At 43.7% G+C, this 27,184-nt stretch overlaps 1 protein-coding gene across 1 annotated transcript in view; it reads right to left on the reverse strand.

Annotated features, from left to right (window-relative positions):
• Nucleotides 1–27,184, reverse strand: part of SMS (spermine synthase) — a 45,333-nt gene that overhangs the window by 8,568 nt on the left and 9,581 nt on the right. Inside the window, exons 2-9 of the mRNA XM_077343045.1 lie at nucleotides 16,355–16,475; nucleotides 14,718–14,808; nucleotides 13,416–13,480; nucleotides 11,869–12,044; nucleotides 8,371–8,527; nucleotides 5,003–5,090; nucleotides 4,329–4,443; nucleotides 3,926–4,005 (exon numbers count right to left, since the gene is read on the reverse strand). Of these exons, the coding sequence (XP_077199160.1) occupies nucleotides 3,926–4,005; nucleotides 4,329–4,443; nucleotides 5,003–5,090; nucleotides 8,371–8,527; nucleotides 11,869–12,044; nucleotides 13,416–13,480; nucleotides 14,718–14,808; nucleotides 16,355–16,475 (893 nt within the window). The remainder of the gene's footprint in view (nucleotides 1–3,925; nucleotides 4,006–4,328; nucleotides 4,444–5,002; nucleotides 5,091–8,370; nucleotides 8,528–11,868; nucleotides 12,045–13,415; nucleotides 13,481–14,717; nucleotides 14,809–16,354; nucleotides 16,476–27,184) is intronic.

A 27,184-nucleotide genomic window follows, 5' to 3' on the forward strand; every position in this document is an offset into this window, starting at 1 on the left:
ATACAAATTCATAACGTTGCCAACTACTGATAGTCATTAGTCAAAGAATGATGATCAAATCAGCTGCTGTGAAGGAATTTGGGTGCAAACAGAATTTCATAGCAAGCTCAAAGGAGAAAAGGCTCATGTTCCAGGGGACTGGGCTTTCAGTGGGATTGGACAGAGAAGGAAACTAGACAGCTGACCTTCAGGAAACAAAATGGACATAAGAGAAAAAAGTCTTGCAGTGAGAGAGGATACATGGTACCTGGGCAGACGGACCCAAGGCGGCTGTAAAGAACTTAGGGCGGGAAAGGCTACAATAAGTAGTGAAGAGTGCAAAAAGATTACAAGCATTGGATCACATTTTAATTAAAAAGACAGACCAAATGTTGGAATGGACACAGCCATGTCTTGTTTGTCTTGTCCCGTCACAGCTCCAGACACCAGATTTAAGAACCCAAAGATATCCTGACTCCTATTAGAATATGATAGCCTGCCCTTAATAGCTTTCCAATCACCCAGAAGGACTACCTACGAGATCCATATACTGGCATTCCATACCAGGCTGCCATAGTCTTCTTTCACCTCAAGTGACTAGACACAGAGCAAGATCCCTAAGGAATAGCTAAACCCTATTTGGCTAAAATCTCCATTAAGCAGCGCTTTTCTGCTCCTCTTCCTCCCTTCATGGATTTCAACAGCCCTGACCAGTCATGTCATTTCTGGCTCTCTCTCTAGACCAGTGGTCCCCAACCTGCGGCCCGCGGCCCGGAAGGCCATGGCGCCAGGCCGCGGCTCCCTCTCCCTGCCCCACTGCCCCCCCGCAGTAAAAAGCTTCCCAGGCCGCAAGCTTGCGGCCCAGGAAGCTTCTTACTGCGGGAGGGCGGGGAGAGAGAATCAGGGCCGGGCCGCACATTGCGCATGCGTGGCCCGATGCGCGGGCGTGGTCCGCGTGGGCGCGGCCCGATGCCCTGCCGGTCCCCAGCCTCAGAAAGGTTGGGGACCACTGCTCTAGACCACCAGGGTTCATATAGGACTGGCAGATATTGGAAAGAAGGTGGGAGGGGGGAATATTGGTTCCGTCTGTCCAGCCTCGAATCCCACACCAATATCAAAAGTAATCCCAAATTTTGAGTTGAACAGTTTGGTAACTAGCATATAAAGATAACATTGTTCATATATAAACAAGCCAAAGTGCAAAGTTTATGGCACTTACATATGAAGAATTCCAGACTCTCAGATTGAGAGTATGTTCTTGTTGCAAAAACTTGCTTTTACCCCAAAACAACTTATACATGAAAACAATGTAGACAAACATAATAAAAAAGCTGTACAGATCAAGTGCTAGTTGCTCTTAAGCCATGAAGGCATGGATAAGATTCTAGTCTTCAGGATTTTAATTCTCTTTTAGTTTAATAAACTGGTAACCACTGACAATGTTAACTGTTGAGGATTATACTGAGACCATTTAAAATTCTTATTGAATGGAAATAAAACGAACCATTTGAATATAACTGCATTCTGCAGTTGTCAGATTTATATGAAATTTATTAAGAACCAAGTTTTTAAGTCCATGGAAAAAAGCCGTAAAAGTTGTCAGATGTAGCCAAGGAATCTATGTGCTTAAAACACATCACTTATGGCTTAAAACACTATGTGCTTAAAACACATCACTAACCTTTGGTACATATGAGAACAATGTTCTTTGCAATGACATTTTTAGTTATCTAGCTCATTCTAGTGGTCAAACTGCATAGTGCACATAAGTGACTTGCAGATTTTTTAAAATGTGGAATTGTTCAGAGAAACAGCCTTGAAGGAGTAAAAAATGTTCTGGGATCAGTACAGAGAAACTGAACAGCTTTAGTCATACAACAATAGACTATGCATGTCTTGTGCTTTTTGTCAGCAGCAAGAGCTATTTTGTTTTTATCTATTTTAAATATTTGTTTTAAAGAAGTTTTTTGCATGGTAAAGCAGACGTAGAGGACAGTTTGCTACTTAAAGGCTTAATAATTTTTTACTTTTGAGAAACCAAAAGTATTTTGTTAAATTAAATGTAGAAACATTAAGACAAACTAAGCAAAAAACAACTTTGATACACAATTATTGTTGCTAGAGTCTTAGCTAAGATGTTCCTATAAAGTGTTGTCCATCTTGTATTTTATATTTTATAGCTTGTTTTACCATTTTATGAACTGTTCTTTTATTTATTTCCATGGCCTTTCCTATTATCTAACTAAATATTTTTAGTTGTATTTACATGGGTTGAGGCCAATGGCAACTATTGGGCTCCCAGAAACCCCTCCCATCCACATGTGCTCACTTTATAGGAGTGCGGCTGTAAGGTTACTGTCACTGTGAATAAACATTTGTTTTCTATGCTATGTTACAATTACGGTTTATGTTGATGCATTGTTAATGTTAATGACACAATTACTAAACCATGTTGTACTGTGTTATGCAATTTATATTCTATGTAAACCACCGTGAGCGGCAAGGGAGAGCAGCATATAAATCTAAATAAAATGTGTTTTCTGCCAATTAAAGGACCGTGTCCGCACCGAAGCGCAAACCTCACGCTGCCTCCTGTTTATAAACACGAGGTTGTAAGCCACACGTTTACAAGAGTCCTCACGGAAGACCCCTCCCATGTTTTCCCTCTGCCTCATCACAGCTTTTTGCCTCTCAACAAGGCTGCAAAGGAAAACAAACTGAACTTTTCCCCTCGCTCCTTGGCTTGTCAATCACAGCAAGCTACCAATCACAGCACAGTGGTGCTCTTACTTTCTTCCCCACCAAGACCCCAAATTCAGTTTTTAAAGGCACTTTTGTGTTGCTATGGAGCAATGCCACAACACAAAAGCATTTTAAATACAAAATTAACACTTCTGTGTTGCTATGGAGAATTGCCAGAATACCGCATTCTCTCCCCCCCCCTTTACAGAAGATTTTAATTTTATCTTTGACAAAGTAGCTTTGTGGTCCCACAGCAACACGGAGCAGGAAATGGAGAGGGGAGGGGAGGGCAGGTACAAGGGCAGGACAATGCTACAGAGACTATTGTGCCTTTCCCCTTCCATACAGGCTTGACACTGGTTGCTCCCTGATGAGAAACACAATAGGAGGTGGCAAATCCAGTTTTGGTGATTTCCCTCATCTCGAGGCAAATTGGGCCAAAACTGGAGCCAACCTTTGGACAGCCAAGGGGGTTCTAAAACCCGCCAACAACTAGAGGCTGACCAGGGCAGATTCCTCATCCAGGTGCAGGTTATTGAATGACTATATTTGGTTACATTTCTTCACTAGCCAAACTAGCCAAAGTACAATCTGAAAACATAATGGACACGCTACTTATTTTGACACAGTATGACTGACATAAGGAATATCTGATATTATAGACTTCTGAAAAAAAAGGAGTCTCAGGCAATAAACTGTTCATCAGAATCTTAACAGCTGCAAGAGCTCTGTATTAATAACCCCCTTGTTCCTAGAAACATATTAAAGTGACACAGTATTTAATCCTTACCTTACCTGGAGTCATGAAAAGCAACAAGTCAGTTAAGTAAGTCACCCTTAAGCAATAAATTCAAGCCTAGTTTTTGTCAAAACTCACATAAAATGACTGGCTCCACATCCACAATAAATGCTAACAGGAGCCAAGTCTACTCTGCACCTTTCCTTCTTTTTTCGTGCAGAGATTTAGTGATTCAGTATCCAGTTTTAACAGTTTCCATAATCAAATAAGTAGATTTCCTGCTGTTTGCTAAATTACTATTGGTCTCAAGACAGAAGAGGAACACGGAACAAGCATGCCACACTGAGAAAAAACAAAACAAAATCTCACCCTGAAGACAAGTTGCATTTTGAGCAGTTACATTGTTTCAAACCCCACCAAGGAAACGTTGATTACAGAAGATTTAATTACTTTCATCTGCCATACCTGTGTGAAATATTTCCCATCAGGTTTCAAGACTTTCATTGAAAGGTCCAGAATCATCCGCAGAAACTCCCATGTGGAATCTAAAATGGAAACTTCTAATTTTAAATTACAATTTACAGTAAGACATTCGATTTTTTAAACAAATCTTTTCCAATGGAAACACAGCACCCACATGCTGCGGGATTAGGTAAGGATTGCCTTATATGGCATATAAAGCTGAACAGTCCCTCCAACCCTACCCCTTTGGGGCACTTATAAATGTGTACACACACACACAGAAGTAGCCCTTCCCATCCAGCTTTTATGAGAAGTACATCGTATTTCTTATGCCCATCTAGCACATCGTCTAATTCAGATGCAGCTGCAGGCAAGGTTTTGCATTATACATAATAAAAAAATTAACCTTCTTCAGGAGATGTTGAGATTGGAACAGCGGTCAAATCATTAATTACATAATCAAACATCCTTTCTTCTTTGGCATACCTCTTCAGTACTGGAATACAGTCTTCTATTAGAACCTGAAAAGAATAATGGAATTCTGACTTATTACAGCAGGAGTCCTCAACTTATCAGTATTGGGATGGGGGAAGGTAGTGCAGCAGTTCCGGAAGTGTACAGGGGGCAGGGGTGGTGGTGGAATCTAAGCAAGTAAGCAACACTTCCATTATAGTACAGCTAAGTATGACAAAGTGATTGGCACATGCGTACTTAAAGTGCCTTTTGTATCTTACCTGTGTCAAGCTGGGCCAACTCAAGGCAGAGGTGGGAGGCCAGAGGGCTCCTGCAGAACATGGCGACTCAGCTGCAGAATTGTGCCTGCTCTGCAGGAGCCCTGCTAACCTCTGGCCTTCCACAGCCTGTTTTCAAAACAGACTTGGCTACTAGTCTTCAATTATCCAGGTAATTCATATTACTATATCAGGAGGCTTCTTCACAGCATTAGGGATACCTGGCATCATAACAATAGTGATTTGATAACAAAAATCAAGCAAAGGTTTTCAAAAATACTTCTCCCAAATGTGTATTTTCACGGGTAAAAAAGAAAAATGATTTAGAATGCTCTGAAGAAAGTATTACCTGATAGCAATCTCCATTCAGATTGTCTAAGACATCTCCACATGTTTTGCGCATATATTTCCGACACCCGTCGATCACCATTTGATCAATGTTTTTAATCACAGTTAAGAATCTTGCAGTCACTTTGTTGTGTTTATTTTATGTTCTGTAGTCTTATAGCATTCCGTCTAAATAGCAAGACTCAGGTCTGATTTAAACTTGATATGGGTGTGCCAAGCTGTTGTGCTTGATGAACCATTTTGAACTATCAGCATAATTAATCGAAATCTTGTCATATTTTCAGATCACAAGGAAAATTGCCATGTTTGTTTTAAATATTTAACATACAAACCTGATACATCAACTGGTCTATCAACTTTTTAATCAATATCAAAATACATTGATTCCAAACATGTTAATCTAAGAATATAAAGTTCTCAAGTGGCACTCAATCCAGGTATTTTCTCACAAATAACTATACAATATGCTATTAATAATATAGCCATATTTTTAAAGATTATTTTAAGGTAATATGTAAGATAGGATAAAACCATTAAAACACAAAAATACAGTTAAAACTATTAAAAAGCTAACAGTAAATATCCTGTGCTGAGTCATTGCTTATTGGAGGTAAGATATGGGAGAACCAGTAGAGGACGCCCATATGGTGTTCTGATCTTTCGGGCATACTGGCCTCAACTAGATGACTGGCAGAAGAGCTTCATCTTGCAGGCTCTGCAGAACTGTCCCAGCATTGATGTTCTCTGGCAGCTCCTTCCACCAGGCAGCCTTCTTTGGGGCCAGGGACAACCAGTTAGCCTTCACTGACTGCAAAGTTCTCCGGAAGACACATTCAGGCAACCGGTCCCTTAGATATGCAGATCCCGGACTGAGGATGGCCATATAACTTTTGCACAAGTCTGCACAAATTCAGAACTCAACTGGGAGCCAATGTAGCTGCTGCAGGACTGGTTTTATGTGCATCAACCATAGTGTCCTGGTGAGGACTTGTGCAGCAACATTTTGGAGCTGTTGTCATTTTCAAATTAGGGCCAAGGGTATGACTGTGTGGAATGTTACAATAATCTAGAGGTGACTGTGGTTAGGTGTTCCGCGGCTAGGTAGAGTGCTAGTAGCTTAGCTTGGCAAGGATGGGAAAATGCGAGCCTCCACAGATGAAGCATCAAAGATCACACCCAGATTCCTGCCCATATGTGCAGTTGTTAATTACACTCTGTCCAGGTGTGGGAGACAAGGTCCCTACTCTGGGCCCTTCCTCCTCTGTCTTCGAACGATTCAGCTTCAGATGACTGAACCACCCAACCATAGCCTCAAAACATCTGGCCAATGAGACCAGAGGGGCATCCGCACGATTGTCTAACAGGAGATAGAGCTGGGTGTCATCTGCATATCGGTAGCATTCAAACCCATAATTCAGGATCAGCCAGGTGAGAGGACACATAAAGACATTGAATAATGTTGGAAAGAGAACTATGTCCTATGGAATTCCACACTGGAACTCGCAGAAATGCAACTGATTCTCCCCAATTCTACCTGTATCCTTGACCGTGGAAGAAGGAAGGTAACCCACTGAGCTAAACCCCAATGAGGAAGTGAGCAAGGAGCTTGTGCTCTATCACGTCAAACACTGCTGCAAGATCTAGTAATACAAACAGCATTCAGCTGCCTAGATCCAGCTGTCTCTGGAGATCATCCATCAAGGCAACGATAGCTGTCTCTCCACCCCATGGCCAGGACGGAAGCCAGATTGGAATGGGCCAAGGACCAATGCTTCCTCTAGGTATGCTAGCAACTGGTCTGCAGCCACTCACTCAACCATCTTCCCCAAGAATGCGAGATGTGTCACAGGGTGGTAGCTGGCTGAGTAGTGTGGGTCCAGTGATGACTTCTTCAACAGGGGGCGAACTACTGCTGTCCAGGAACATCCCTGTAGTGAGGGATCAGTTTATTATCTCCTGACACAGTACTCTTACGCTCTCATCACTCGTTTTAAGGAGCCATGAAGGACAGGGATCTAGTGAACAGGTGGTAGACCTCACTGAAGCTAGCAACCTTGGTGGACAGTAGCTGGACCATGTTTAAAGTACTGAACATACAACACAGATTTAAAATGCTCTTAAAAGTATAAATCTGAGTTCCAAAGATAGAATACATAAGTTCAGTAAAATAATCAAGGAAACAGAGAGGAAATCCTATTTCCCTTGCACTGGTTGCTGCTTCTTATGGTGGTTCCTATCCCCCCCCCCCCACTTACTTGCTAGCTTCCCAAGTTCACCCTGCCTGTTCCCCACCTGATTATTGTTTTGTATCCTTTCCTTGGTCCACCCATCTAGTGTCACGACCCTAGGATTGTGCTACTGCAAAGTCCCTTTCCATTCCCTAACATGGCAAATTCCAAGGCTCAGGTACTTAACCAAAGTTAGTTTATTGAATAAGAGACGTACAGGAGATCACTTCATCAAAGCTAATTCGTGAAACAGAAGAACTGACCGCAACAAAGCTTTGGTTTTGATCTGGGGTAATACAGACACATGATTCCCTGCCCTTCCAAAGCCGTGGGGCGACCTCTCCTATGAAAGAACATTTTATCTAACCGGATGCAAAATCTAGAGACAAGTGGGATGGGAAAGCTGGCCAGATGGCCTTAGCTAGCATGTACAAATACTTGTTTACCATTTCAAAGGCAGGGGAAGAGATAAGCATATTCACACTTCCAAGGGAAAGCCAACATACAGGAAGAGGCACCCAAGTGGGGGAAATTTAGCACATGAGTTGGGGAACCCAGGGAGATAAACCAGGGGGAAATCCAGGGGAAAATGATAAGGCATATGACATCCAGTCACCGAGTTCCGCTCCCTCATTCAGCCACCCAGTTGTGCATTTCGCTACTTGCAGACCAGCAAGCTTCTTACTGTGGGAGGGGGGGGGAGAGAGGGAAGCTGGGCCGCGCACGTGCAATGCGCGGTCGAAAATGTGCATGCGCGGCACTTTTGCACATGTGTGCATGCACGGCCAGGCAGTCGCCTGCCCTGGTGCCACTGGTCCCCAGCCTGAAAAAGGTTGGGGACCACTACTGTAGCCCATTCTGTTCCTATCTTGGTCTAGTGCTCTCTTGCCCCAGTCAATCCTATACATCTTTCCCCCTTTTCATTCAGTTTCAGCCTTTTTTCTCTCCATGATGTTTGCATAATGCAGCTACTTTGGGGGGGGGGGGAATAGGAAGTTAACTATGCCATTAACTTTTCATATTCTTCTGCAAACTGCATGTTATCACACATTTTGATTTGCTCAGCAGCACCATATATTGCTATAGGATATACAACTGCTTTTAAAAAACAAACAGATACTAGGTAATTTATTAAAAGGATATCTCTACCATGGTGACCATCTTTGGTTTCAGTTTGACAATTTCATACAATATTCCACCATCACCACCTCCAAGAATAAGCACTTCTTTGTCGGTGTAATCTTCTTTGCCGCTGCCCATTATAGCTTGTGTATATGCCAGGTCACTCTCAGCAAGATCTTGAAAACACAAGGAATCAAATGTAAGTGTGCATGCATATACATACATTAATAACAGCGATTTCTACTTTGTATTTCTGTGCACTAGCTGCACTTTTAAGCACCATTGTGTAACTGCATAGATATGAGACTAAATATCTTACAAAACAACTTTTTGAAAAAAATCAGACTATAAAGGTGCTATATTTTACAGAATCTAGTGACTATTTTATTATAAAAATAAAACATACAAGCCAGTTGTAAGCAGTTACACCCTTCTTAGGCAACTGAAACCAGTGGTCTTAGAAGAAAGTAATATTGTTTAAGATTGTTTCAGCTTATTCACATGTATGGTGACCTAAGATATTCAAAATTCATTATTATTACTATTACTATTATTATTAAGATTTGTATGACTGCCGCTCTTGGAAACTGGCTCACGGCAGATTACAGTATTTCATATACAAATCAATACATTAGAAACATTAAAATTCCCCATTAAAACCCCCATAAAACAATAAACTCACAGCAATGGTGATACAATGTTTAACAAACTGTTTCCCACACAGGCTCACTGGAAGGTCAAAAAGGCAGGCAGATGAATAACTGGGCATAGGGTAGATCGATCTGGGAATACGAGCCAGTCTAATACTGGCCTCTATCCCTAGGGGAGAGGGCCCCCCGATCTTAACCCCTGGACCACCACCCGGCCTCAGACAAACACCTGGCAGAAGAGCTCCGTTTTGCAGGCCCTGGGGAACTCAGAGAGCTCCAACACGACCCGCAGCTTGCCAAGGAACTAATTCCACCAGGCAGGGGCCAGGACCAAAAAAGCCCTGGTGCTTGTTGAGGCCAGCCATGCCTCCCGGGGTCCTGGAAACATCAGCAGATTCTTACCCGCAGAGTGAAGTGTACTGCGGGGGGAGGGGGGGCATAAGGAGGTAGGTGGTCCCTCAAGTATGCAGGGCCCAAGCCGCGTATAGCCTTAAAGGTTAGAACCAAAACCTTGAACCTGCTCCGGAAACAAGACTGGTAACCAATGCAGTTGCTTCAGCACAGGCTGAACATGGGTCCTCTAAGATGATTTAGTGAGGACCCGTGCAGCTGCGTTCTGTACCAGCTGTAACTTCCGGGTCAGGTACAAGGGTAGGCCTGTGTAGATCAAGTTACAGAAGTCTAGCCTAGAAGTCTAGCCTGTGCATCGATCACAGTGGCCAGGTGTTCCAGGGGCAGGTAGGGTATTAGTAGCAGTGTTTGGTGTAGGTGGAAAAATGCTGTCTGGGCTACCTTGGTGACCTGGGTCTCCATGGAAAGTGATGCATCCAGAATCACATCCCAATACACATCCCAATGCAGGGAAATTACTGTTGTGTGGAGTCCACCTCTGTTTTGCACATGCAGAAAAGTGTAGCCAGTCCTTCATTCTTTAAAATCATTGACAGAAACTATCAAACCAACTTGAGTACATGTTCCTGACAAGAACAGAACCCTTTGCCTAAATAGTTCATATCTTTATGATTAGCCTGTCAGAGATGATCAGTTATAAAGCTAGAGCCATTAGAAGGAGCACATACTGCTTATAATGTACTAATATTCCAGGTGAGTTGTAATACTATGCCATCTGCTACACTGGTTTTTGCTATTTGCATACTGTCAAATGTTGGCAACACTTGGCCCAGCCTCAACACCTAGCCCAGATGCCCTGCCAGCCCTGCTAGAGGAGGTGGCAGCCTGGATGCTACAGTTCCCTAGACTCTTACGTCCATGCTGAGCTACCACCCTCTAGAAATGGGCTGGACCTATTGTCAGCCATGGCAATGCTAAGGCTCTTGCAATTTGCTGTTGGCCCTACCCATCAAGCAAACCACACCCTGGACCTTATGTTCAGCATGGGGTGGAACGTGGATCTGGTCTTGGCTAATGCCATGCTATGGGTCAGACTGTATGCCCTGAAGGCCTGGCTTCATTTTAGTTCACCCACACAGACTTATGGATCCAACTGGATTCCTGAAAGCTCTGCGGGACCCAATGTTTCCCGACACTTCTTTAAATGGTCTGGTCAGTGACTGGCATGACAGAATGTTGGCTGCCATCGATGAGGTATCCTTTTCCCCCAACCTTTCTTCATACGTGTTGGTCTCCAAACCCCTCACCATCTTTGTTGCCCTCCTCTGGACACGTTCCAGTTTGTCAACATCCCTCTTCAACTGGGGTGCCCCAAACTGAACACAGTACTCCAAGTGAGATCAAACCAAAGCAGAGTAAAGCGGTACCATCACCTCCATTTGATACAGCCCAAAATCCCATTTGCCTTTTTAGCCACCGAGTCACACTGCTGACTCATGTTCAATGTGCGGTCTACTAAAACCCCTAGAACCTTTTCGCACATGCTACTGCCAAGACAAGTCTCCCCATCCTATATTCCACTAAGTTTTATGTAAACTGGCCTGAGCTTCAGGGGAGGGCAGTATATAAATATCATAAACAAACAAAATAAATAAAAGGTTGATACCACCACCAATAAGGCCAGTAGCACACAGGGCTCTTCCCACCACCTCATACCTCAAGAAGCACTCAGCAAAGCTTGAGTCCAGAGAACACATCTCAGCAAGCAGTGAACCCCATCTGCTCTCTCTGAGGTTGCAGAGCCAGACATGCTGGTGGATGATGTCCTTATTTGGCACTATGGGAATATTTGTATCACCAGGGAAGAAAAGGCCTCAATAGAAGCCACTAGGCAAACATGCAGCCCCTGTTGTAGCCAGTCTCAACCTGGCTATGACAGCCTTTGCTGAACATGGAATGGGACGTAGCTGAGTGGACTGACAGGAGATGGCTCAGCTGGGATTCATTCAACATGGACACATGAGAAAGGGGAAGAGGGCAAATTGGGTTGGAATGGGTGCCTGAAGTGGTAATACAATAGCCCAGGTTCTAGAACCAGGATTGGGAGGGGGCTAATTAACAGGTCAGGGTTATAGCACTTTAGAAGGCTCCAACAACAGGCCAGAGAGGAGTGGGGAGCATTGACTTCAGCCAAAGAACCACACTTCAAGTAAAGAGGATGGAATTGGGTGTTGCCACCCCTGAGCAAACACCTCCTTTCCTATTCTGAAGACTGGGGAGCTGCAAGGTGACTAAACATAATGGCTGAGGGCAAGAAGGTTCTAGAACAGACCAGTGGCTTGAGATACCTTGTGTTTTTGTTCTCAAGATGGTGGGGAAGAAAGGGGTGGTGGTGGTGAAATGTTCAAGCACCAACCAGGTCTCAACACACCACTAGTAAAGTTTAACACAACAGGATATGAGTTGTGCAAGCCTACTCCATAGCAATTAGCAGCAGATTATAGGATAATACTCACTAACATCCCCACTGAGAATAAGAATATTTCCAAATTGCTTTGAATGTAAAATTTTTATATTCTGGTATGCAGAGTCTTCATCATAAACAACTTCATCTATGTCGTATTCCACTAATCGACCATCTGCTGTGGGCCAGTATCTATCAATGGCATCTCCTCTCACAATGGCTGGCAACCTGAGAACAAAAAGAAATGTAACAATTAAGTTTGTGCAACTAGGTAAAGAGACAAGTCAGAACCTGCAAAGACTTGCAGAAGGCATTTCATTTTTCCCTCCCCTATTATTTCCTCTTTCCCTTTCTTGAAAGCCACCAGAGCCTCTTTTTCTGTTTCCTTCTCCCCTTCCGCCCAATAGCCATCTGTTCCCTTGTTTGGCTCTCCCACCCTGTAGTCTCTACTTAGGAAAAGTATGGCCTAATTGTGGGGTGCTGGCCACTGGGGCCAGGACAACTTGCAAGGTAGGGAACTCTCAAAGACATGTGGGGCAGGAGCTCACTTTCCATTGTACCTCCCTCACCACATTATTTAATTTCCCCCTTCTTCTGTCAACCCGCATATCCTCTCTCCTTTCCCTGTCTCATTGGCTCCTTCTCAAACATTCAGTAACCTCCTGTTTACTTGTCTATCTTCAGCTATATTTATTTACCTCACCAATACCCTACAATTCTCCACAACAAGGACCAAAGCCTCTATTTCTTTTTATCCTCCCAACAGCCCTGTTAGGTAGGTTAGGCTGAAAGTATGTGAACAGCCCAATATCAGTCAGTGATCTTCCACTGTAAGATGGAGATTCACACCTGCATCCTCCATATTCGACTCTACAGTTCTAACCATTACACCACACTGACTTTCATAGGGTAGCTATGGCTGAACAACAGCAAGCAATTAGTAATGCAAATTGGGTGGTATCGAGTAACCCAGTAGATGCTGCCAGGGGTGGGGTTGTCAAACTGCAGGCAAGACCTGGAGATCTCCCAGAATAACAACTGGCCTCTAAATAATGTAGATTGCTCCTGCAACAGAAAACGGCTGATTTGGAGGATGGACACTATGGCACTGGTAGGCGAACCTCCCCAGCACCATCCTTCCCAGGTTCTACCTCTAAATGTCCAGGAATGTTCCAACATGCAATTGGCAACCCTAACTAGGTCTGGCCCCAAATGAATCTACCCTCAATTGTCAAAATAGCCCTGGAAAGGACTTTGCCCCTCTCGCTGCTTTTTACTCACAGGTAGCAAAGTTTGGAATGGTGAGATCGGTGGGTCTGAGAGAGTTCAGAGAGAACTGTGACTGGTGAAAGGTCACCCAGCAGGCTTCAGTTGGAGAAATGGGGAATCAAACCTAGTTCTTTAGATTAAAATCCACCACACCACACAGGCTCTCAGTATGCATTAAGGGTTTCATATGTGCTTGATGCATGTGAATACATCATTGCTCTATTATAGGCATGCTACTTCTTAATCAATTAGAAAGCAACATCAGTGGATCAACACAGATTTCACTGACCAAATCTTATTCTTCAGTAACAGATGCACAAAATCCCTTACCGTTTCAACCGCTTGATGTCCTTGTTAAACAATTCTTTCATTCTTTCTTCAACCTTGTTTAGAAGCTACCAAACAAAATATACGTACATAAATAATAAACACCTAATGGGAGTAAGATTAGACAATCTAAAAGCTTCAATATATTTACTAAAGTTAGGGTTGGGTGCTTCAGCGTCCGAGGCAGCCGTTCATGCCTGAAGCAGCCAGCGCTACAGCGCAGGGAGAAGGTGCGGGCACCCCCCCCCCCGCCGGCTGCTTCGGGCAACAATGGCTGTTTCAGCTGCCGAAGCACCCAACCCTAGTTAGCAGTAGTTTGACATTTTTCACTATTAAGTCTTAGACTTCGTATAGTATCAGTCACCTAAGATGTGAATTATGAGATGCGAAGAAGCCAATTTCCCAGGAAACAGCCATCAATCTCTATTGCATTTTTATCCTTTTTTTCCCCAAGGATCTCAGGTGGCGTATGTGATCTCCTCTTTTGTTATATTCCCATAAATACCTTTGCAACAATCAAAGTTCTCCCATTGAGCTATATTATGATTTGTTTACTGCCCACCTTTCTCAGTGAAATTCAAGGGGGATTACAGAATACTTAAAAAAATTCAGACACTGTGAGACATCAAATATGCTAAACAACAGGACCAGATGTACAGAGTTAGAGAGCAATACAAACAGTAAACTGTCAAAAGCATGATAAACCACAAGCAATTTTCATAGATTACATTGGCAAAAGACAGCACAGTAAAAGCAAAATTCCCTACTGAACATGCCTATTTTGTACATTATGAGGAATGAAAGAAAAGCTCTCCATACTTTCTCAGACAAACCACTCCACAAGTTTGAATCATCACAACATACTGGTTTGTATTACAAAATCGTGGTAGCCATTTGTATATTTGCAGCTTCTTCTTTTAACAATTCAGTTGTTTGAAACTTTCAGTATTGTTTGTTATTCTGAGAGTTTAAAAGAGCTTTTTGCATTTCTGTCCCAGTTATGGTGCTACCCAGATGACCTGCAACTACTGTCTATGATGATACAACAGATTGCTCAGTGTATGTGCATCTTGATAAAAGAATGGTAGAGAGAGAAGTGCAAGAAAAATAAATCTTCTTTTTGGAATAGTATCTTCCTAAATATTCACTATTAAATCTAATCTTCTTCCTTTCTAAACCAGAATGGTTTCTCAATCACATTTTAATCTAATTTATCTTGAGAAGTTCATGTGCATATTTGGGTTTATTTCATGATCATGTTTTTCTGAAACTTTTCCTTGTGTTTTGAGAAAGCCAATGACATACCTGCTCTGTTTCTTCTCCTCTTTTCATGTCATTGTAACTCTGTATATCAACCAACACCAGCCCATGAGGATATATTCTTAGACTGGCAAAACTACAAAGCAAGAAGAAAACAAATTCAAAGAACAGAAACAAGCAGAATTAATAACTTTATTCTCCTCCACAAGTAAGTCAATAGGGGGATTTTTTTTTTCTGTTTCCCTAATGTCTTATCTAAAATTAGTGCATTTAGAAGCTGCAAGATCAGCCTCACAAACCAGACTGGTCGAACTTCACATAGTACTATCTCCATATAAATGTCATTTGAAAACCAAGATGTTAACATGAATTAATACAATGGCTCTGTTAAAGAAAGTTCTTCAGCAGCAACAACTATAGATTGAAACTATAGAGCATGCACATTTAATATATCTGTACAGTATCCAATTCTATAGCAATAAATGCCATCCAAACTATCTTAAATAAGCACTAGTTTCATCTGGCTTTGCTCACTCTCAAAAGAATACTTCTAATATTCATGTTTTGTGAATGTGAAATAGAAATTCATCAGAATATAAACAAAAACATAATAGGAAAATGTATTTTCCTTTTGACCTGAACTGTACAAAAACCACACTGGTAACAGTACTGTGTTAGGTTTCCACACTGAATGATAGGCATTAGCTCCAGATTAGAACAACAGGGTGTCCCACATCCAGGAAAACATTCTATTTTTTTAATTAACATAATATTGAAATGGTACACATTACATCAACTATCCACAGAATGCCATATGTACCTGGCAAGATTTGGAGCTCTTGAACTGATGTTTGGGGAAGTCATCTTCACTGAACATTTACCAGATTTTTGTTTGGTTCAGGCAATTTAAACTTAGCAGCTGAAAAATGCATGTCCACAGTTGACCTGTGAGCTATTTCAGGGGTTGGTTTTGCTCCCCCCCCTTCCAACCAGGAAGAAGCAAAACGGAATGTTGAAATGGCTACTGGGTATTATAGCCTAACAGCTGATGGGTGCACCCACCCCACTATTAGGTTTGAATAGCTGTGAGCCATTTCACCAGTTAATTTCTTTTCCCAACAAAATGGACCTGGGAAATGGCTGGCAGTCATTTTGGCCTAAGAGTTGATAGGCGCACCTGCTCCATTGTTAGGTTTAAATGGCTGGCAGCCATTTCACTGGAAGCAGGGGAAGCAAAACTGACCAGTGAAATGGTTTCCAGCGATTTAATACTTCCCAGGTGATTCCTTCCCTTCAATGTGGGGCATTTTTAACTTTTGCCCATTCCTATTGGCCAGTATTATGAATAGTTGCCAACACATAAATTGATAGCTCCAGGATGGAAAATATATCTACTTAGGAAGACATGCATACTATCAAGAAGTAAGGACTTGCATTTGCTTTATTATTAACACTAAAGCCTCACCTGAGTACAAGTTCATATAACCAGTCAGCAATATTTTTTAAAATAGTCACTAATTACTGTAGAATTTGAAATGAACCTTTAAATCTCTTGCAAAAACAATGAAAACTTTAAATATCCTATTAATTTACCTGCTGTTAGATAAATATATAATCTGACAATATCTTTACTTTATTGTAAACATGATCTCCACAAATCATGGGCCAAGAATTCAACTCACCTCCCATTTTTATTGATGTATGTTGCTAAATAACCAAGATCTCCCCAGTTATGAATAGTCTCTGTCATTTCCTGCTCTTGGAAGATGGACTGTAGACCTTTAAAAATGGCATTATAATCAGCTAGAAAATAAAAGAAGACAAAGACCAATAGTTACAGATATCAAACATAACAATAAATCTCTACTGAACCTTGTAAATCTCTGTTTGAGCAGACTTGCTTCTGTTTATGACCTTTTAAACTCCCAAATATTATGACTTGTTCATATAATTTGATACAAAAGTACTCATACACCAAACTTTCTTAAAAGCCTGTTTATAGTTAAAACCACCAAATTTGTTAAAGGCAATTTCTAAATAGGTGTAAAAATGACCCAATCTTTAGTAGGATTTAAAATCTACAAGGTGGCATATATAATTAAAATGAACATGTCAGTGTTTCTGACTTCTTTAAATTAAAACATTCAAAGACAAACAAAGATTCAAGAGGTTCAACCCTGGGGTGATACAAAAGCCAAAGCAATAACTAGAACTTTGTAGGATACAAAGTAACTAAAAAGAATAAAAACTCAGTTGGTTTTCTAAGCACGATGGACTGATGTTCATGTAAGCAAGAGTTCTTTATTATACATACTTACAGCTGAAAGGAAATATTCTTCTATATTGTATTTGCCAGTATACTTGCTGATATGAACCCTTGTCACATATAAAGATGATTATTGCTCTGTATTGTTATATTATGGATTAATCACTAAACTTTACTAACATTCTTCTGGCATGCATGACAGGGACCTGGGTCAGGGAGGGTGAAACAGTCACCCATAAAAAACTAGCCCCTACTGAGTTTTCTGTCCATCATCAGTCCTGGATTGTGGGGCAGGGAGGATTAGGGCGGCTATCCTAATCCATGAAAACTTTCCTTCAGGGCTCTCCCCACATTGACAATCCCAGGAATTGAATGTGTTGGTCTCGGATGGGACTCAACTGAGAGTGTGGCCACCTGGCTGGTGTACCATGCACCCTATGCACCTTCAGATACCCTGACAGCCCTGCTAGAGGAGGTGGCGGCCTATACACTATAGTACCCCAGACTCTTAATTCTGGGTGATTTTAATGTCCATGCTGAACTACCACTCTCTAAAAATGGGCTGGGCCTGGTGTCAGCCATGGCAACACTAGGGCTCGTACAATTTGTTGTTGGCCCAACCCATCAAGCAGGCCACATCCTGGATCTCATTTTGTGTGTGGGGCTGAGTGTGAATCTGGTCTTGGCTAATGCCATGCCATGGTCAGACCACAAGGCCCTGAAGGCCTGTCTAAGACCACAAGGCCTGCCACCCCCTCCTCATTTGGGCACAGAGCAGATTTTAGCTTGCCTGTGGAGAATTATGGATCTAACTGGATTCCTGAACCCAATGACTCCCAGCACTTCTCAAGACAGCTTGGTCAGTGACTGAAACAACAGAATGCTGGCCGCCATCAACCAGATAGCTTCCAGACATTCTCTCTGTTCTCATCTCAAGTGGGCCCCTTGGAACACTGAGGAGCTCCATGAGAAGAAACAAGAAGTGAGACGACTAGAGCGAGTCTGGAGGAAGACTTGTGATGAAGTGGTGAAAACATCCTGTACAATGCAGCTAAGAGCCTATGAGATGGCGGTAAAATCGGTAAAATGCAAATTCTGCTTGACTGAAATAGCATCTGCTAACTCATGCCCAGCACAATTATTTAGGATAGTTCAATCCCTTACTGCAGTGGTCCCCAACCACTGGGCCTTGGCCCGGTGCCGGGCCACAAAGGCCCTGGCACTGGGCCATGGCTCCCTGCCTCTGCAGGGCTGCATGGGCCGTGCATGCGCGTTTGTGTCATGCGCGGCCACAAACGCACATTTGCAGCACTCCCCACGCATTTTCGCCATGTGCGGCCACAAATGTGCATGTGTGGCACTCCTGTGCACGCATGCATGCATGGGAGTGCTGCACATGTGTTTGCGGCAGCGCATGGTGCAAATGTGCATTCACGGCCCAGCCACGCATGCACGCATGCGAGGGAGTGCCACGAATGCGTGACATGCATGGCCGGGCGATCGCCCTCCCCGTTGCCAGCGGTCCGCAGCCTAGAAAAGGTTGCAGACTACTGCCTTACTGCACTGGAGGAAGAGCACCAAAATAATAACCAATTAGTCATCAACTGCGAGGTCTTTGAGAGTTACTTTGCAGATAAAATCTCGACAATCCACCATGACCTCCCTCCTACTTTAGATGCATAATGTGAACTAGAGGCCCCTTAGCTGTCTTTGGAGAGTACATTAAGTAACTTCAGATGACTCACACTGATCAAAGTGGACAAGATGCTAAAGACAACCACTTGCCCTCTAGACCTATGTCCATCATGGCTCTTTAAAAAATCTGATATAAGAGTACTGGCCCCCCTCCACGAGATAATCAACCTCTCCCTTTCAACAGGAGAATTCTCAGAGGGGCTAAAAGAGGCATTCGCCCGCTACTTTAAAAACAATCCCTGGACCCACAACAACCTTCCAACTACTGACTTGTATTGCACTTAGTGTTTCTGGGAAAGACGCTTGAAAAGGCTGTCACAAACCAACTATTAACATACTTGGAAAAAGCTTCAATCCTAGACCTATCTCAGTCAGGTTTCCGGCCTGGCCATAGGGTACAGACAGTGCCAGCTGCCCTGATGGATGACTTCTGTCACAAGTTGGACCAGGGCGGGTTGGCGCTGTTTGTATTAGTAGACCTTTCAGCAGCGTTTGACACGGTCAACCATTAGCTTCTAGCATATTGCTTTACCAATGCTGGGTGCAGAGGGACTGCCCTTCAGTGGCTGATGTCCTTTCTCCCGGATCACAGACAGAGGGTAGCACTAGGAGAAAGCTCATCAAGCCGTCACCAACGGGCTTGCGGAGTCCCTCAGGGGGCAGTTCTCTCTCCGATCTTAATCAATATCTTTAGGCGTCCTCTTGCTCAACTGGTGGGGAGATTTGGGCTGGGTTGCAACCAATAACAACCAACTCTTCCTCCTAATGGATGGCCACCCTGACTCTCCCCCAGAAACATTAGACAACTGCCTGGAGCCTCCCTCCTACAACCATCACTGCAGACTCGCCCATCCCACTGGGCCATCAGTACATGTTGACTTGTTCTCCCCAATGTTCTATAATGTTTTCCGTTATTATTTTATTGTTATAAACTGAGTTACTTGTATCATTCCTGTTCAATATAAACCTCCCTGAGCCTTCGAGGAGGGAAGTATATAAATATAATAAATAAATAAATACCTTGTGAATGACGTCAGGGTCAGTATTTGATAAAAGCAAGTATATTTTATCTACATCTATCAGTCCATGGTGCTCCACAAGAAAACTTCCTAAAAATTTAGATCTAGGATCAACGTAAAGAGGACAGTGTAATAGTGGATTATGTCCTCCACATATTGCTCTCCACAAACGCATAGCCTTAAATCAGCAGGGCCACAAGCAAAACAGCCCTCCAACACAGCTGTCTTCACAGTCTGAAAACGAAGAGCAGTAAAAGCAGTTCTAAGAATAAAGCTGCTTATATAGTTTAGGTATAATGCTCTTACGTGATCTTTCTTAATCTTTCTAAACCATGGTGAAAATTTCATGTGTGTTATATCTACCTTTATCTTCATTACTATCACACATGTACACCCAATCGTACCGTAACAAAATATCATTGTTAGTTTAGTTAGTTTAATTTTACTGTCCCTTAACAGTGCACTAAAACTTTTTTTAGATGATATACTGCTAGGAATGCTATTAAGCTTGTTCTATTTTATTAATGCTAGACTAGATAGACCAGATGAATACGGCTGATCAGGAAGGGCATACCTAATACAGCCTTAGCCGTGGCAGCAGGAACTCCTTTTGGGAGGGCCAACATTTTCTGAAAAAGGGTATTTTGAATGCTCTCCAGACTCCTATTAAAGTTATCATTCCAACCCCATGCAACAGAGCCATATAATAATTGAGAGATCACCTTAGTTACAAATAATTTAAGCGCTAGTTCTATTAGTAAACTTCCTTTAGAAAAATAAAATATTAGGATAGCTCCGGTTGTTTTAATAGCAGACGACTTAATAATATCCAAATGAGTTTTCCAACTCTTAAAAGTTATACTTGGGTATTTAAAGATACTAAATTGTTCAGTGGAAAAACCATGTATACTCCAACTGAATTTCTGTGGTTTTCTCTCCAAAACTGTAACTATTTTTCATCAATGTCTTCTGTGCAGACACACAATGGGACTGCACTTTCACAGGCCACTTGCAGTTATACTGTTTCTTGTTTGAAAACTCCAAAATTGGGGTGGCAAATCCCTTTTGGAGCCAGCACATGTGCAAAGTTTCCCACCAAAACAAATCACGTGCTCTTCTCACATTATTATTATTATATTTATTTATTTTATGTATGTATTAATATTTTAGACCACCCTTCCCTCATGGGCTCAGGGCAGTTTACAGCATAAATAATGAAAGTCACAATAAGAGCATAGTCACAGTAGGTGCAATTGCTAAAATTATTACAGTTATAAAATCCTGCATTGTAATGTATTTTCCTGGCGCTAGTTCACATTTGCTTTGTTTCTATCCTGCCCTTCCCCAAAAACTCAGGACAGGTAACAACAAAAGCACAACAATAAAGTAATAAAATAACACAATATTTAATATTAAAATACTAAAATATCATTTATTTTCAGTTTGAAACTACATGTTCAGTTTAAAACTGAGTATTCTAAAACACCGCCTCCTTCTTTTGGTGAGAGGGGGCATAAAGGCGTGTTCAATAGTTAACAAGGGGATAAAGTGACTGGTACTTTGGGCAGGGAGGCTATAATTTTGGTATTATTTCAGGCCTCAACCATGCACCTGGTGGAACAACTCTGTTTTATATTCTCTGCAAAATCGTCCCAAGTCCTGCAGAGCCCTGATCTCACCAGGCAGAGTGTCCCACCAGGCTGGGACCAGTTCAATCTCTTTGTTGCCAGGGATCTTGAGCAAATTTTGCTTACTAGATCTTATTCCAAGGAGCCTCTTGTGGCGCAGAGTGGTAAGGCAGCGATATGCTGTTTGAAGCTGTCTGACCATGAGGCTGGGAGTTCAATCCCAGCAGCCGGCTCAAGGTTGACTCAGCCTTCCATCCTGCCGAGGTCGGTAAAATGAGTACCCAGCTTGCTGGGGGGGGGGGGTAAACGGTAATGACTGGGGAAGGCACTGGCAAACCACCCCGTATTGAGTCTGCCAAGAAAACGCTGGAGGGCGTCACCCCAAGGGTCAGTCATGACCCGGTGCTTGCACAGGGGATACCTTTACCTTTACCTTTTAGATCTTATTGGAGGAAGTGGTTCCATAGCCAGATACAGGTTGGGGAACACCTGGAATTTGAGGATGGAGCCTGGGTAGAACAGGGATGTCAATGGGGTACAATGTCACAGAGTCTACACTCTAACGCAGCTATTTTCCCCAGGGAAACTGACCTCTGTATTCTGGCAATGAGCTATAATACCAGGGGATGGCATCCTTAGCCGAGAGCTAGTTAAAGCCCTGGATACAGTGCAAGGTTTCCCCTTGCCATGCAGACATTTCTGACCCTTTGAAAATATATTCTTATGTCATGCTAGGATTGCCAACTTCGTCATTGTGCCTGGAGATCTCCCAAAGTTACAAGCGATCTCCAAATCACATAGGCCAGTTATCCTGAGGAAAATTTGCTTTGCATGGTGGACTTTATGACATTGTACCCTGCTGAGATACCTCCCTTCCCTAAACCTGCCCATGTGGCCAAAGAAAAGGTTGAAACGTCTTCACAGCTGCTCAGGACTGGGGGGGGGGGGGAGAGACAGGAAATGTCACATCTAATTGAAAACCACCTCGAAGTTCTGCAGAACAAAACTGAACAGTACTTTCCCAAACCTCCCTTTCAACGTGAATCTATAACTGGGTTAAGGATCCTTTCTCTGCATCTTCTAATGAGCTAGAGCAGTGGCCCACAACCTTTTCCTGGTTGCAGACCACTAGGAGGGGTGGGGGGAGAGGGTGGTCCGTGGCCCTGCGCATGCACAGCAGCCCTGCACAAGCATGCGCGGACCTACCGCGCATGGGCATTCATACCCGGCATGGTGCAAACGTGCAAACACAGCAGTTTTCTGCATGTATGCATGCATAGACCTGCACACATACGTGTTTGCATTTCTCCCAGCGGGCGCAAATGCTCATGTGCAGCAGCTACGCATGTGCACATTTGCGTCCACCTGCGTGCCAGCGGCCACGCCTCCCTCTCCCCCCTCTTCTGCAGTGAGAAGCTCGCTGGGCCGCAAGCTAATTGGGTGCTCTGGCGGCCAATTTGATTGCGGCCTGGAGAGCTTCTCATTGAAAGGGGCGGGGAGAGGGAGGTGCGGCCCCCGCGGCCTGCTGCTGAGGCTTTTGCGGCCCGGCAGCAGGCTGTGGCCCGGGGGTTGATGACCCCCAAGCTAGAGAACTTTAGTCTGAAGGAAGAGGAAGCTGCAGTCAGACTGTACACTCAGGATGAGATTCAGCCATCTGCCCGTGGACAAGCTCTAGATTTCAGTGAAGGAAGAGTATCCCTCCATTCATCAGAAGGCCTTGAACATTTTGCTCCAGTTTTCAGCATCCTACATGCATGAGCTTAACAAGCAGCAAGAACAAGGGGGGGGGAAATCACCTCCTCTCAATCAAGGATGAAATTTGTGTGCGCTTCTCCAAAGTCTGGCCAAGGGTTTGGACAGAAGGAGAAAACAAGCACACGTCTCACACTGAAAAAAATTAAAAGGTACATTTCATTCCACCGAGGCTGTTTGCTTGGAAGCAAGGTGAGTCATACAGGGCTCAGCACACTCAGTCAGTGCAGAGCGGCCGGAAACGAGATGAAGCCAGGCTTCTGGCCAGAGACCTTTGTGAGATAAACCTCATTGTGTCAAAACTGTCTCCACTAGGTTTGAGTAGGGGATAAATTTGCCTTGCCTTCCTGGGCTATGCTCCTTTCTTTCACAAAGCAAACACAGAAATGAAGGCACTGCATGCTTCCTCTGGCGGAGAGCAACTTGATGGCCAGCCAAGAGTGCAGGTATTTTTTCTGTTCTGTCCACAAGATACATATGAGATGATTTGTGGGGTCTTCTTTGTCACTGCCACTGGTTTTCACAACTCTTTTCTTTCACAGAGAAAATACAGAAATGAAGACACTGCATGTTTCCTCTGGTAGTGAGCATTTTGATTGCTAGCCCATGGTGCAGGTATTATTCTGTTCATAAAACATCTGAGATTATTTCTGGGGGGTTCTGGCTCTGCTTTCCAGATCCCAGAATTTTGGTTGTGTCATTGGAAATACAGAGAGCTGAAGCCGCCCTCTTATTCCTTTGATTGAGAACTACTTGTAGCTGACACACAGTGTTATCAATGCTGTTCAAGAAAAAAACTGGAAGTTTGCAACCCCTGAAGAGCAGTTATCAAACTGCTGCACTCAGAATTCTACTCTCAGAGCATGTCACTTCCATTCACATGACAGGGAAAGGGGAGTGGCTCCTGATGTCACTTTGAGATGTGGGAAGGGTGTGGACAAAATATGACATTTCCTGTAATGCAAAAGGGGACAGGGCTTGCTAAATATTTCACTTCCGAGCCTCTTGTGGAGCAGAGTGGTAAGGCAGCAGACATGCAGTTTGAAAGCTTTGCCCATGAGGCTGGGAGATCCCAGCAGCCGGCTCAAGGTTGTCTCAGCCTTCCATCCTTCCGAGGTCGGTAAAATGAGTACCCATCTTGCTGGGGGGTAAACGGTAACGACTGGGGAAGGCACTGACAAACCACCCCATATTGAGTCTGCCATGAAAACGCTAGAGGGCGTCACCCCAAGGGTCAGACATGACCCGGTGCTTGCACAGGGGATACCTTTACCTTTTATGACATGGAAGGGGCACAGCCCACTAAATCTTTAGGGGTTCCCTGAGGCCTGAATTTTATTCCAGGGGTTCCACAAGGCTGTTCTATGTCCTGTAGCCCATCCAAGTGTAGGAAAATGGTACTGAAAAATGTGAGAACTTTGTTTGAAATGCAAAAATTCTGTGCAACTGGTGAACTGAAACATAAAAATAAGCAACCTTTAAAATAAAAACTGCAAACCAAGTACCTAGGGTCAGTAATGCAAATCACAGAAGAAAAACCATCCCGAACTTTGAAATTTTCAAAAACCTATTTAATTTTTTAAGATCCAAAATAGGTCCGCACTTAACATCCTTCTTGTCTACAAGGAAAAACCTTGAATGGAAACCCCAGGATAGCAGCCATCTAGGGACTTGTTTCACAGCACTCTTTTTGAGGAGCTCCTTCAACTGAACGTCCAAGTTTTGGAGCAGGGGTAGTTCACAGCAGTAGCGGATAAGTGACAAGGGGGCTGGGACACTAACTCTAGTCTAACCTATAATCATTATTATTAATAACAATCAACAACACCCATCTATCTGATGTAATCTGGTGCCAGGCATCCACAAATTGCACCAGCCTAACACTAAGGCTGGAACGGTCAGTCATAATTTTAATAGTTGCTGATCCTGATCTCTCCAGGGAATTCTCCCGAGGAACCCTCAGTCACTGTGTGCCGTTTCTTTTAAGCAAAGTAGGGTGACTGAAAATATTGCCAAGGATACTGGAACTGCTGTTGATGGAGCTGCCTCTGTCCCCTATAGAAGGGGGAGGTGAATCCATGTTGCCTCGGGGAAAACTGTTGCCTGACACCCGGAACAAAAACTCTTAGCAATCTTGCGATCTGCCGGTTCTGCTTCATAAGTGAAAGGAACATGTCTGTAGATTGGTACAAGAGCATTGATCTGCAGTGGCAGGCAGCAGCGTGTGGAGGCATGTGGTGGCAGCGGCATGTGGAGGTGGGTGGCGGTGGCAAAAGCAGCGACCAGATGGAGGTGGGCTCAGGCAGCGGAGCCATGGCAATGGCTGCCTCAATGCCACCTTGATTGTTATGTGCATGCATGAGCACATGCATTTCCACCGCCCTACTGGCTCCTTCGGCAGCTGCTCAGCGGGTCATGCCGCACCTGCCAAGGAATGTGCCAAATGCTTCGCTAAGCGCTTTCAGAGCTGGCAATAAAGCAACCCCCTTGCCCCACGGGTCCAAAGTCGCCCCATCCCGCCCGACTCCATCTGGAAAGCCCCATGTGCTCTGTAGCAGGGCCGCTGCGGAACCCCCCGTGGTTAAAAGGAGAAAGGAGAGTAGCGGCGAGCTAAGGAAGCAAGACGTGCACCCAAGCCTGGCCGGGAGCGGGACAGTGAGCAATGTGGATGCGGTGGTGATGGCAGCAGCAGCCCCCTCCCCAGGGCAGGGCCCTCACCCCCCCTCCAGTCACCTCCTGTGGGGGGTCACCCCTGGCCTCGGCTGGGGTGGCCGGTGAAAGCGCCTCCGCAACGCTAGCTGGCAGCTCCTCTGGCTGGGTCCCTGCTGGGCTTCAGTGCTAAAGTTGGGGTCGCAGCAAAGAAAAGGTTGAGAACCACTGCTCTACTTTATCTGGTCTTGATTAAAAAAACAGTGTTGCACAACCAGGAATGCCTCCAAAGAACTATGGCAAAAGCCACGGACCTAGCTGACCCATCTGCAGAATGCTTCCCCACATTGATTTCCTGCTTTGACAGTTTATTTCTGCCTGAACAAGCTTAACTAGGGACTTGGCTTTCTTTGGTAACATATATATTGGGAAATGCTCTCTCCTGTGGTCACATCCCTGTCCCCAAATGCCAAGATCCACAGACCTCAGAGAAGAGGGTGGCCCACGAGAAGGGTCAAAACAGTTACAAAACCAAGACGGTAGATAGCTCAACCTCCTTGTTCAGTAGTACTAACACCACCTCTGAATATGTGTCCAAGACCTTATGTGTCCAAGACCCAGAGGCAGTCTTGAAGCCCATCAGGGGTTTACCAAGGAGCTTGACCCCGTCCAAAGACAAGTTTCACAAATCAAAATGCTTTGGTGGTAGTATGGTACAAGTTAGGCAGGCTAGGCTTTTTCCAAAATCAAAGCACAAGGTTTTAAAAATTAATTGATATTTATTAATGTGCACAGATATAAGTTATATACTAGCAGTGAGAAAATAAGAACTTTATACAATATTTCTGTCTAATACAAGACACTCCTGAGAATGGCAAGACAATAAGACAGAGTTTCAAAGTCCATAATACAAGTTGCAGGTTCACAAGGTTACAGACAAGGGTTTCCCCAAATCTGAACAGAACTGGAACAAATTAAAAATTTGAGCAGGCCAAAACCTGAACAGATCAAAAATCTGAACAACGTGATGTTGCAATAGAAGACCTTTATGGCTTATTCCCATGTTGGGTCTTAGACAGAGAAACCAATCAAACCAAAACTAACAATTTATCAATTAACCAATGGAGTTACTAATGTCAGGGTAGATGTGCCAATCCTGAAACAGATGATGCAATGCCAACTCATCTCACTCAAGGCCCATTCTCATAACAAGCTAATTGGGAACAACTGAAGCCAACTGTCTTATCCATATGGGTAGACAGTGTTAAGCTTTCCAAGGGCACAGGTGCAACTAATTGGCACTACATTCTTACACTAAGGGAAGCAAATACTTTCTCATGCGGCCCACTAAGGTTTTGCAGGGCTGAAGCCTGAACCAAACTTTCATGAACAAGATTGGAAAGCACTATTTCACTACACCGCAAAAAGGATTTTTGAAATTGAAAAATTAAATTTTATCTCTAAGGTGTCCAATCTACACCTCTCCCTGTGCATCAGGGATGA

This window comes from Paroedura picta, chromosome 6 (genome assembly GCF_049243985.1).
Source record: "Paroedura picta isolate Pp20150507F chromosome 6, Ppicta_v3.0, whole genome shotgun sequence".
Lineage (NCBI taxonomy): Eukaryota > Metazoa > Chordata > Lepidosauria > Squamata > Gekkonidae > Paroedura > Paroedura picta.